This window comes from Planococcus citri, chromosome 4, assembly GCF_950023065.1.
Source record: "Planococcus citri chromosome 4, ihPlaCitr1.1, whole genome shotgun sequence".
Lineage (NCBI taxonomy): Eukaryota > Metazoa > Arthropoda > Insecta > Hemiptera > Pseudococcidae > Planococcus > Planococcus citri.
Genome location: NC_088680.1, coordinates 64618424 through 64632110, shown reverse-complemented (window position 1 = coordinate 64632110; position 13687 = coordinate 64618424). Strand labels below are relative to the sequence as shown.

Sequence of the window (13687 nt, the reverse complement as noted above, 5' to 3'; positions counted from 1 at the left end):
TTTGCCATATTCCAAATGATCTCCTTCCTCCCCCCCCCCCTCAAGTTCCATAAGTCTCGTTTATTTGGCAGGAACTGTTGAAAATTGCCAGAAATGGAAAAAAAAGATCACTTGAAGTCTTGCTTTTTGCAAAAAAAATTCGCAAAATTTCTAAAAAATCACGCTTAACTTTTTCCTTTAAAAATTAGCCACCCCCTAAGCTGAGCTTTTTTTTGCCAAAAATTATCAAAACGTTCCGCCTCTGCCAATTTTAAATAGTCTTATTCTCCCTCCCAGAAAAAATTCGCCAACGTCTTGCTTTTTGCCAAAAATTTACAAAACATCTCGCTTTTTTGAAAAATGTCTAAAAAATCACTCTCAATTTTTTCCTTTAAAAAATTTGCTACCCCCAAACCTGAGCTCTTTTGCAAAAAATTACCAAAACGTTTCGCCTTCGTCAATTCCAAATGATTTCACCCCCCCCCCCCCATCTCAGAATTCTTGCTTTTTTGACAGGAATTGTTGAAAATTGACAGAAATGGAAAAAAGAGGATCGCTTAAAATCTTGATTTTTGCAAAAAAAATCGCTTTTTCGAAAAATTTCTAAAAAATCACTCTTTAATTTTTTCCTCAAAAAGTAGGCATTTCCAAAGTTGAGCTTTTTTGTCAAAAATCATCAAAACCTTCCGTCTTTGCCAATTCCAAACGATCTTCCCCCTCTTCCCCTCCCCAAAAAAAAGTCTCGAAATTCTCGCTTTTTTGGCAGGAATTATTAAAAATTACCAGAAATAGAAAAAAAGGATCGTTTAAAGTCTTGCTTTTTACGAAAAATTCACAAAACATCTCGTTTTTTCCCAAAATTTCTAAAAAATCACTCCCGATGTTTTCTCCCAAAAATTAGGAACCCCTAAAGCTGAGCTTTTTTGCCAAAAATTACCAAAACGTTCCGCTTTTGAGCCTTTAGCCAATAATTGCCGAAAAATTTTGTTTTTTTGCTAAAATTGTCAAAGTCTTTCTTTTTGAAAAAAATTCCCACTTTTGTTTTTTTTTTTTTAATTATCCTGAATTCTCGGAGTTTTACCAAAAACCAGAATAATTTCTAAAAAGTTTTGATTTTTGCAAAAATTGTCAAAGGGTGGTATTTTGCAACTTTACTGTAAAAAATGCTCGTTCTTTAGAAAAATTGCCAAAAATTGCTGATTATTGTCGAAGTCTTGTTTTCTGTAAAAAGTAGCAAGAAGTTTCGCTCTTTGCCTAAATTACCTAGAAAAGTTTCATTTTTTGCCAAAAATTCCAAAAAGTCTCACCTTTTTTGAAAAATTTGTCACCATGTGTCGCTCTTTCACCAAAAATTGCTATTTTTTATCAAAAATTGCCAAGTTCTCACTTTGTTGCTCCCAAGTTTCCAAAAATCTTGATTTTTTTTCTGTTCAAAAACTTTAAAAAACAACGTTTTGAGAAAAATTGCGAAAAAGTTCTGCTTTTGCTGAAATTGAACAAGTTTCTATCGAGTTACATTTTTAGATTTCGAATAAAAACGAAAAGTTGTGATTTTTTCGGTGACTTTTTTCCTGCGTTCAGAATGTTTTGCCTCTTTTTTGTTACTTTTTTCGTTTTTTTTTTTTTTTTTTTTTTTTTTTGATTACTGAAGTTACCTTTTTTTATTTTTATTTATTAAAACAATTATTTTAAATTTTATGCAAATTGCAAAAAAAAAAAATACATATTTTTTAACATTTTCACTTACTGAGTGAAAAGGGCAAAATTTCAAATAAAATCCCTGTCTCGTTTTGCTACGCGACCTTGAGAAAATTCCGTTTACAAGCAAAGCACTCGTACTTAATTGACGTTATAAAATCCGGAGTCGAGTCGAGAAAAGGCTGGTAGAGAAATCTAATTAACAGTAGTTTTCAGACGGCCCTTTGTACGTGTTTATTGTTTAACCACGGTTCAGATAAACCGCTATCGTGGCAGGTATTTTGCTACAGGTGGCATTTGGCATGAATTACGAACGCTTTGTGAACTGCGCCAGATGTATTGTATTGCTTTTATAGTTTATTGTTTGTTTGACTGCTTGCTCGCCATGCGTATTTAATTAGGTGTACATTTGTTGGTCTGTTTTATTTAGTTAATTTGTTTAATGAATATTGATTGAAGAAATGTGTTTGTCGCTGGGGTTTTCCATCGCCTTATTACACATTATATTGTTCATTCCTTATCGAATTTTTTCTCTTTTTTTTCTTTGCCTGTTTTTTTTAATATTCATTTTTTTGGTATTATATATTTTTAAATTACTCATCTGGGTTACTTGTGCTAATGAATTTATTGTACGCGGTTTCTCACGAAATTTGTTATTTTTCCAGGCGTTAATCTCGAATCAAGATCCCCAACTACGAGACACAGTGGTGACCGAAAATGGTAAAGTGATCACTGGTGATTCGGTGATCAGTAGCAGTCCAGGCACACCTACGCAGTTTTACCAATTCCCTTACGAATACAATTTCTGCGACGTGAAACGTCACCGTCCATTACGTTTGAAAAGAAAATTATACGAATTTTACACAGCTCCTATTACGAAATTTTGGGCGAATTCGGTAAGAATAATATTGTGACGAGTGTGTTTCGATTTTTTGAATTTGGTTCAATATTTATATGAGTTGGATTTTTACAGATGGCTTACGTCGTTTTCTTGCTGATATTCAGTTATGTGGTTTTGGTGAAAATGAACGAAACTCCAAGCTGGCAGGAGCTGTACGTTATTGCTTACATATGCTCGTTGGGTTGCGAAAAAATACGAGAAATTGTGTCTTCCGAACCGGTCGCTGTAAGGTACGTGTTTTATAACTCCATCGTAGTAAAAGGAGTTGAATTTATTAGCGATCGAATAAGTGAAAAAAAAACGCTGGTAAATTCAACTCTTTTCACTTGTAGAGCGTTATGCGGGACGTTATATGTAGTTTACATAAATGCTTGTTGGGTTGCGAAAAAAAATACGAGAAATTGTGTCTTCCCTTCCGAACCAGTCGCTGTAAGGTACGTGTTTTATAACTCTACGGAGTAAAAGGAATTGAATTTATTAGCGATCGAATGAGTCAATAAAACGCTGGTGAATTCAATTCTTTTCACTCTGTAGATCGTTGTGCGGTCCGGATGTGGCTGATTTTGGGCATACGCGAATTTTGTCGAAAGCAATTTTATGATTGGTTATTGTTCCACAATGTTCCACACGTCAATGAAAAGAAATTCAGTCCAGATGCCCATTTTTCCTCCTAGAACATCAAATTTTGATTTTTTCAGCTCTGAAGGGCTCCATGATAGTAAAATGATGTTTTTTTGACGGTAGGGAGATTTTTTCTTGAAAAGAACAATATTTAGAAGAATTTGGACCAGAAATAAGAAATTTTCTCCGACTCTGACTCCTTCTATTTTTGAAAAGTTTCATCTAACTTGGAAAGGGCTCAATACAAAGGGATCAAAACAGCTTGGGAGACCAAGGGATGTTTATATTTAGGAAAAAAAAATGAATGATTCAGAAAAATTCTATCGCAGAGATGGCGAATTTTTGGATAACTTGGACTTTTTGATAATTTCAAATAGAGGGAAGGGGGCTTCTGGCACAATTTTTTTCAAGTTGAAGGAAAATCAGAAAATAGGGAATCATTTTCTCACGAATTTCAACTACTTCGGGCGGAAGGAGGGAGGGGAGCGTAAATAGCATTTTGATACGCAGAACCCTCCCCTAGCTACTTTTCGAAATTAAATTTTCTAATCTTAGTTCTTGGCTTATCACTGAACACTGGTTTCTTGGGAATTTTTTCCAATTACTTGCGTACCAATTTTTCAACAATTTTTTTCATTTACTTTCTTGTGATTTTTCAACGATTATTTTTAGTGTTTTGTCTTATAAATTTTCTAGTCTATTTACAACTGAATTCTTTGTAACTTTTTTCTGATTTTCTACTGTACAATAATTTTTTAGAGGTCGATCAATTATCACTGATTTTGTTTTTCGAATACATGTTTTTATGAATTTTTAACCATTTATTAAAAGTGTTTTTCCATTATAGTCCGGCATATGACAATAGGAGTAATTGCACCCCCCCACCGATCCTCCGGGACAACTTTTTTCTTAAAAAAGGGGACATCCTAAGGAACATTTTAAAGCAAACTTGCCAAAAAAAAAGTTAGTCTTACTTACAAAATGGCGGCCATTTTGATTGACAGGTCAGCCGAAATCGCAGATTTTGCGTTTTAACATAGGACTTGCACGCACTTTTTCAAACTTTACAAAAGTAGATCGAAAGATCATGGAAACATTCATCACCTGTCAAAATTTCAAGTGCTAAAGTGCGTTTTTCGATTTTTGGTGAATTTTTGAAAGTTGAATTTAGCCCAAAAATGAGGGGAAAAATCAAAATTTTACCAAATTGACCAAGAAAGCTGAAATTTGGGATATACCCTATTTTCGACATGCCACGTCGATTGGAAACGGTTTCAACCCGTTTTGAGCAGTTCTGGAGCCTCCAGCAGATTTTTGAAACTCGAAATTCCCATAAAATTCCATAAAATTGGAGTTGTAAAGCTAAAATTTATTCTAAAAACTAATTTCAATACGCTACGAAGTACTGCAGGTGAATTTCAAGTCGTTTTGGATCCTCCAGCAACCTTTTGAAAATTCCTGAAGCCTCCAGCAGACTTTTGAAATTTTAATTTTTCACAAAATTTCATCTAATGGAGATGGAAAGCTGAAATTTACTCTACACTCCAATTTTAACACCATCTGAAAACGACTTCTGATGGATTTGAAGTCCATTTAGAGCCTCCAACGACTTTTTTGAAAATTACTGGAGCCTCCAGTTTGTGTGACGTTTTTTTGGAAAATTGAAATTTCCTAAAAGTAGTTGGAAGCTTCAAAACCATTTGAAACCAGCATGTAGTCTAAGAGGTAAATTTCAGCTTGCCAACTCCATTTTGATAAATTTATGTTGGGGGAATTTAAAGTTTCAAAAATCTACTGGAGGCTCCAGTAATTTTCAAAAAAGTCGTTGGAGGCTCTAAATGGACTTCAAATCCATCAGAAGTCGTTTTCAGATGGTGTTAAAATTGGAGTGTAGAGTAAATTTCAGCTTTCCATCTCCATTAGATGAAATTTTGTGAAAAATTAAAATTTCAAAAGTCTGCTGGAGGCTTCAGGAATTTTCAAAAGGTTGCTGGAGGATCCAAAACGACTTGAAATTCACCTGCAGTACTTCGTAGCGTATTGAAATTAGTTTTTAGAATAAATTTTAGCTTTACAACTCCAATTTTATGGAATTTTATGGGAATTTCGAGTTTCAAAAATCTGCTGGAGGCTCCAGAACTGCTCAAAACGGGTTGAAACCGTTTCCAATCGACGTGGCATGTCGAAAATAGGGTATATCCCAAACTTCAGCTTTCTTGGTCAATTTGGTAAAATTTTGATTTTTCCCCTCATTTTTGGCCTAAATTCAACTTTCAAAAATTCACCAAAAGTCGAAAAACGCACTTTAGCACTTGAAATTTTGACAGGTGATGAATGTTTCCATGATCTTTCGATCTACTTTTGTAAAGTTTGAAAAAGTGCGTGCAAGTCTTATGTTAAAACGCAAAATCTGCGATTTCGGCTGACCTGTCAATCAAAATGGCCGCGATTTTGTAAGTAAGGCCAACTTTTTTTTTGGCAAGTTTGCTTTAAAATGTTCCTTAGGATGTCCCCTTTAAGAAAAAAGTTGTCCCGTAGGATCGGCGGGGGGTGGTGCAATTAATCCTATTGTCATATGTCGGACTATTATTTTTTAATAATTTTTAAACCAATTTCCTTAGCATTTTTTTTGTTATTTTTCACCAGTTTTATAAGTAGTGATTAATTTCTGATTTTGAAAGTTTTTTTTTCAAATAGTTACTCGCTTATTTTCAGACATTTTCCCTCGATTTTCCCTGGTGAATTTATGCGAATAATTTTTTTCATGCATTTTTTTAGTGATGTATCGATGATTGTCCTGTATATTAATTTTTTAGTTAGTATGTACTTATTTTTTAGTGATTGTTTTCTTATGAATGGCTTTTCAGTAATTTTTTATGATTTTCAAACCAATCCAATTTCTTACGTAGTTATTCTTTTCTAGAATTATCATTGTTTTTCACTATGTATTAGAATCATTATCGATTCTCAGATCTAAGATCCAAAAAAATTTATCAATTCCATTAAAAAAAAAAAATCATTTAATGCTGTAGGGTTCTCCGTATCAAAATTGAACAAAGAGGAAGTCAAATAAGAAGAGAACAGGTGAAAAATAATGATGATGATATTGATGATCTTATCTGACTGATCAGGTCAACTTGGACTCATTCAGGGCGACAAAAATGTGATATGGATTTTTTGAAACCGGTTCATTAATTTGCAACCAGTTAGCAAGAAATACTCAAAAATTGTATGTAGATAGAGAAAAAAAATTGAAACAAAAGTTGTAGAGCGTGAAAAATTGAACCATTTTTGCTGATCCAATTTTAAAACTGGTTTATTAATTCGCAGCAAGCCATCGAAAGTTACCTGGTTGCAATTTAATTTTAATTTTTAATTAGCCATTTTCAAAATTCGATCAGCAAAAATGTGTCAAGTTTTTTTCTGTATCTTTAATTTTTGGGTTTAGCATGCATCTCTGAGACACATTTGACTCCTGGTCAGAATTTGTCATTTCCTGGCTTTCAAATTTATTGTAAAGAGGAAAACGTCTATTTCATCGCCATTCATGTCCATTAACAAATACTTCATTTGATTCTGTAGGAATCTCTATTAAACTTCACAATAATTCTTTAGATATATTCTGTGTCTATCGTGCACCATCATCTTCTGCATTATCACTCGAATACTTTAATTCATTATTACAATCCTCTTCGCCCACATTAATTCTTGGCGATCTCAATGCAAAAAACACACTATGGGGTTGCCGATCAACCAACTTTAATGGTTCAAAGCTTCTAGATATATGTTCCAATCTTGGTTTGGTGATCAGCGCTCTCCTAATGTTCTGACTTTCTACCCCTATCAATTTTCTTATGAAGCTAATATTTTAGATATTGCACTTCTAAAAAATTTTCCCTATAAACAAAAGTTCAGTCATCACAGACCTTGATTCTGATCATCTCCCTGTAATCATCAAAATTACACTTAATGATGGAATTCTTCGTCGTACTTCCTCTTGTATGCAACCACTGACTGGTCTACTTTCAAAACAGAGCTGGAAGAGCTTCCACCTATTACTGAAGAGATTTTACAGAGCACTGAAATTGACTCTCACCTTGACTCTCTGTCTAGAACAATTGAAGCATACGTTTCCAAAACGCACTTAGTCCAAAAAAATATTGATAAGAAATTCATGGTACTTAGTACGATTTGAAAACGTAGAAATAGCCCAAATTGGCTGATTTTTTGATATGTTGTAGCCAAGACCCTTGGGAACAACATATCAAAAAAGCATCCATTTTGGCCCGCAACTTTATGCTAGATAGCCTTGCAACCTCAGAATCTTTGAAAATGGACTTGGTGCATTTTGGAAACGTATGCTTCAATTCTTTGTACTGCCTCCAAAGCTCAAAACGCAATCTCTAAAATCAGCATAACAAATTCTAATCTTCCTTTTCCTATTGTTAACTCATCCTTGAAAAAAATCACCTGAGAAGACAATGGCAAAGAACAAGAGACTAAAGCCTGGTACATACGATCCGATATATTTGACAAACCAGGTTTGTCAAATTGATAAAATTTATCAAAATAGATTTGGTTGCATGGAAAGTCAAATATATTAGATCATGTAAACGCTCTGATAATCTAAGTTTTTTTTTCAAATTTTCAACGTTTTGTTGATCGATGACACCAATTATGAAAATAGAAATTATTTATATTTTCAGAATTATTTTCAGAGTTGTGTCTATGGTGTCTCTGATCAACAAAACGTTAAAAATTTGAGAAAGACATCATCAGAGCATCCACACAACCGAATATGTTTGATTAAATTCAATTTGATTTGACAAATCAAGTTTGTCAAATATATTGGATCATGTGTACCAGGCTTAAAAAAAAAATTGGGTGATTGTCAAAAACTGGTTGCTAAATGCGAACCAATGAACCGGTTTCAAAATGTGATCAGACAGAATTGTGTAATTTTTCATATTCTACAACTTTTGTTTCAAGCTTTTTTCTCTATCTACAATTTTTGGGTATTTTTTGATAACTGGTTGCAAATTAATGAACCGGTTTCAAAATCTGATTAGCAAAAATGGTTCAATTTTTCACGCTCTACAACTTTTGTTTCAAGCTTTTTTCTCTATCTACAATTTTTGGATATTTTTTGTTATCTGGTTGCAAATTAATGAACATGGTTTCAAAAAATTCATATCACATTTTTGTCACCTTAGTGTGTAGAATACATTGCGCCAATAAAAACCAGTTTGAATTTTTTGACCAAACCGGTTTTTCAATTATTTGTGGACACCCTGTGCATGGGCCATGGGCCTGAAATTTTCGAGGTCGATTTTGAAAGCTCTTATTTTTCCCTACTCAACGCCGCTTCATTCATCTCGCTAGCACATTCCACTTGAAAACAGAAGCCACCGAGCACTACTTTTGTGTCATACTGTATATTAAATGAGGACTGCCATTTTATCCTAATTCGATGCCGATCAGATCCGACAATAAGCGTAGAGTGAGATTATGTGATCTGATCACTTGATCAGTTTGGTCAGATCATCAGATCAAACTAAATTCGTTCAGGAAATGTTCAAATTTGATCTGATAATTTCCCTTGCATTTATATGTAGGCCTATTCTTATTTGGTCTGATCAGATAAATGCGTTTATTTAATCAACTCTGCTCAGATACTGTAAATTTTCTGATCTGATGCTGATCAGATCCACCATTGAGCTTGAGGCGGGAAATGATGGAATTTATCATGTTTTGATTGAACTAAATTCTGATTCATTCAGGGAATGCCCAAATCTGATCTGATCTAATCATGTAGGTCTGAATCGAAAAAGTCTGATTGGATCTGATCACTTTAATCTCGGGTGGATATGATTTGATCTGACCAGATATGTGCATTTTAAATTCGAGTCTGCTCACTGTAAATTTCTTGATCTGATGCTGATCACATCCACCACCAAGATTAGGAAGAAATACTGGAAGCTGGTCAGGTTTGGTCAGATCAAACTAGATCAATTCAAGGAATATCTGCATCTGATCTGATCAGATAAGATAAGCGCATATAAATCAGATCTGCTCAGACACATTCATTTTCCTGATCTGATGCTGATTAGGTGCCATATTTTCCTTCCAAGAAAGTCATTCATTTATTTATGTATTTATGTATTATGTATTAATAGTATTCTTAGAAGTAGGACTAGAATACATTCATTTTTTCTTTTTCAGTGTACTATACCGACATTTTATTTTTGTTTAGCCATAAATTTGCTGTCTGGGCGTGGAATATGTGGAACCCGTGCGATGCTAGCGCCATCATTTTTTTTCTCATCGGATTGTCATTAAGATTGCAACCGTCATCAAAGTCTGTCGGCCGTGTTCTCTATTGCGTTGATATTATTTATTGGTATTTGAGAATTTTGAATATTCTCGGTGTCAATAAATATTTAGGTGAGTGATTATTCTAGATGATCAACCTATATACGATTTTGAATTTTTTGTATTGATGATAATGTAAATTTTTGGGAATACCTGAGGTCTTTTGCTGTTCTATTGTTGGGTTGGGTCTTCATTTTCTAAGATATGTTGATGTTTATTTTAAATTTTTCTCATTTTTTTTTTGTCTAACTTTCAATTTTTTAATTTTTAGTAACCATTATTTTTCAATTTTTTTATCGTTCATTGATCCTTTTTTTAAAATTTAAACTTTCTCTTTTTTTCATCATCTGTATTTTTTCAATTTTTCATTTTTTTCTACTTGAAAAAATTGTCCTGCATACAGGTCCACTGGTTACTATGATGGGAAAAATGGTAAAAAATATGATCTATTTCGTCGTCTTGTTGTTGGTGGTATTGATGAGCTTCGGAGTTTGTCGACAATCCATTTTAAATCCGAACGAAGAACCCAGCTGGACTCTGGCGAAAAACGTCGTCTTCCAGCCATACTTCATGTTATACGGCGAGGTCAGTAGCGCCATCGCACAATGGTCCAACAGATCAGTCAAAACGGCGAAAATGAAAAATCACAGCATATATCCAGCCCAGGTGATAAAACTACCTATCGTGTGCTATATGTTTCTTTCGAGATCGCAGATTACGAATGTGACCACAAAAATTGTGTGGAGTTGCAGGTGGGAGGAGGTGAAAAATCGAAATTAAGTTACAGTATCACCGATAATGTAACCTAATTTCAATTTTCAACCGATTTTATGCACAATTTTTGATGTCAAATTCGTAATCTGTGATTTTGAAAACATAGAGTACGCCACTGTTTTATCATCTCCAAATGGATGATATATTTTGATTTATTTTGCCATTATTTTTTGATTTGCTTTTTATTATTTTCATTTTACGAGTGAAAGATTTTTGGGTATCAGCGATGTTGGGATTCTGCTCTTCTGCTCTTTAGGTGTTTGCTGATCAAATTGACCCTGAATGTGGTAAAGATCCCAATATGGTGCCTTGTCTAGTTGGCAGATGGATTCCTCCCATAGTAATGGCCGTATACTTACTGGTGGCTAATATATTGCTAATAAATTTACTCATTGCTGTATTCAACAATATTTTCATCGAAGTGAACGCCATCTCGCATCAGGTAAGAGTAAGTTACTGGATGGAATGAAATTCCGACTGACTCAGAGTGAATTAAGAACCTCGTTGATGAAAAGAGTTGATTGGTATTGATGTGATATTTTGTTTCATCTTAGGTGTGGATGTTTCAACGTTTCACCGTCGTCATGGAATACGAGCAGAAGCCTACTCTTCCACCGCCCTTTATATTCTTTTCGCATGTTTTCTTCCTGTTGAAGTATTTGAAACGTAAAATACAAGGTGTTCAAGAAACTTACGACAACGGTTTAAAATTGTTCCTCGATAAAGAAGATTTGGAGCAGTTGTACGATTTCGAAGAAGAATGCGTTGAAGGATATTTTAGAGAAAAAGAGACCAAATTACAAATGTCGACCGAAGAGAAAATCAAACAGACGGCCGATAGAGCGGAAAATATTCAGCAGAAAGTCGAGGATATTAATCAGAAAGAGAATAATCAAAATTCTACTATTCAGGTGAGCGATTTTTTTACTTCAATTAGTAGAAATAAGAAGTAATTAAATCATGTATCATGGAAATTGACCTATTTGAATTCTGAACTGAGCTCATCTGAACGGATATTGCAGATCTGATTGATTGGATCATTTCAGATGTGGGCATTTCTCGGATCTGTCTTAATATGACCAGGTCTGATCAGATCCAATAATCAGATTTTTGTTCGGATCTGTTTGATTAGATCAGGTTTTTACATTCCCTAAATCCATTCTTATTTGACTATGCTTGATGAGACCTGATCATCAGAACGGTTGAAACGTTTTCAGAATCCGTTTAGAAATGTGTAATCTGATCAGATCTAGATATTCCCTTGATCTGGCTATACGGGATTTTTTGATTTTTGATCAAATCACATCTGGAGCTTCCTTGGATTCATCTCGGTATTACCTGATGAGTGATGACCTTATCAAATTCAAAATCAACGAGCATGCTTAGACTTTGATCAGATGTGAACATTCAATTGGTTTGATCCATCTTAATGTGACCAGACCTGATCGAATACCATCATTGAACCTGTTTACACATCTTTGATTAGATCGGTTTTCAGACAATGCCTTGATCCATGACCTGATTTTGATTTTAATAAGTACCTCGATTTTCAAGAACTTTAATTTTCAAGAATCACTCGATTCTCGAGATCCTAATTTTGAGACCTCGATTTAGAAGAGTCCATTTTTGAGGACCCAGATCAGCTATATTTCCGTTTTCGAGCACCCGATTTTTAAAAACCGTTGCAGACCCTGAGTTTGAGATCCTCATTTTCAAAAACTTTGATTCCCAGGATATAAATTTTCACAACAATTTTCAAGAACCCACTTTTTGTTCGTTTGGTTTTCCAAGGTCGTCTGTCTGTCTTCAGGCCTCTCAAGGTCATTCTGTCTGCCCTTTCACGGTCGTCTATCCGACTGCCAGACTTCTTAAGGTCATTGACCCATCTGTCATGACTTCCCAAGATCGACCGTCTGGTTTCTTAAGGCCATTGACTTGTCTGTCTAGCCTCTCAAGGTCATTCTACCCGGCTTTCCAATGTCTTTGGTTTGCGTGACTGACCTCTTAAGGTCATTGACCCATCTGTCTGACTTCTTAAGGTTATTGACTTGCCTGTCTAGCCTCTCAAAGTCATTCTATCCATCTTTCCAAAGTCTTCTGCCTGCCTGTCTAGCCTATGAAGGTCATTGATCCATCTGTCTGTCTTTTCAAGGACGCATGTCTGCCTGTCTAGCCTCTTTGGGTCATTGAACTGTCTTTCTGGCTTCCCAAGATCGTCTGTCTGGCTTCTTAAGGTCATTGACTTACCTTTCCAGTTTCTCAAGGTAGTTTTGTCCGGCTTTCCAATGTCTTTGGTTTGCATGGCTGGCCTCTCAAGTTCATTGACCCGTCTGTCTGGCTTCTTAAGGTCATTGACTTACCTTTCCAGTTTCTCAAGGTAGTATTGTCCGGCTTTCAAATGTCTTTGGTATGCATGACTGGCCTCTTAAGGTCATTGACCTGTTTGTCTAGCTTCTCAAGGTCATTGACTTGTCTGTCTAGCCTCTAAAGGTCAGTCTACCAGGCTTTTCAAGGTCATCTGTCCGCTTGTCCAGCCTCTAAAGGTCATTGACCCATCTGTCTGTCTAGCCTCTTTAGGTCATTGAACTGTTTTTTCCGGCTTTCCAGGACCTCTGTCTGTCTTCCTGAGGTCATTGACTTACCTGTCAAGCCTCTCAAGGTAGTTTTGTCTGGCTTTCCAATGTCTTTGGTTTGCATGGCTGGTCTCTCAAGTTCATTGACCGGTCTGTCTGGCTTCTTAAGGTCATTGACTTGTCTGGGTAGCCTCTCAAGGTCATTCAGGATGCCCACAAACCTGGAAAACCTGGAAAAGTCAGAGAATTTTGGAAATTTACAGCATTTTTTACTCAAAAGTCAGGACATTTTCAGAAAGGTCACTTCAAATAGATTTCTCTACTTCTCATATTGAAAAAATTGATCTTTGCTTTGCTCAGGCAATTTTTTTGCTCTACGGTTTTGTCATAAATTTCCAAATTCTCAAGTCTTGTTTTTTGCAAAAATTGTTGAAGTTTGGCATTTTATCAACTTATGAGTCATGAGTAGATATCATTAATAAAAAGACGAAAAGTCACCCATGTGAAAAAATACCATCAGTTTCAAAAAAACCAATAAGTATTTTCTTCATACTTATAATTTTTAAAAGTGTTTGAAAAATGATGTTCTTTCATTGTGTCTATGTCTATGCTTGAATGCGAATTGTCCATACAATTTTTGTTCTTTTAACAGAACGCCTATCTTGCTCAGCACGTTAAAATCTTGATTTTTGCCACTAAACCCCCCCTCCCCAAAAAAAAGTCCGCATCAAGTTAAAATAAGGGCCACCCTATTGAGCACACAGTCATG

The 13687-nt window shown here is 35.0% G+C and overlaps 1 protein-coding gene across 6 annotated transcripts in view; it reads left to right on the top strand.

Annotated features, from left to right (window-relative positions):
- The window catches only part of Trpm (transient receptor potential cation channel, subfamily M), a 91396-nt gene that overhangs the window by 68414 nt on the left and 9295 nt on the right, over positions 1-13687 (top strand). For 4 of the 6 annotated variants that reach the window (XM_065362635.1, XM_065362637.1, XM_065362636.1 and 1 more), the window contains 6 exons: positions 2343-2573; positions 2651-2808; positions 9453-9643; positions 9975-10237; positions 10602-10787; positions 10900-11256. In XM_065362635.1, the coding sequence (XP_065218707.1) occupies positions 2343-2573; positions 2651-2808; positions 9453-9643; positions 9975-10237; positions 10602-10787; positions 10900-11256 (1386 nt within the window). The remainder of the gene's footprint in view (positions 1-2342; positions 2574-2650; positions 2809-9452; positions 9644-9974; positions 10238-10601; positions 10788-10899; positions 11257-13687) is intronic. The other 2 variants (XM_065362640.1, XM_065362639.1) reach the window with 1 other exon arrangement.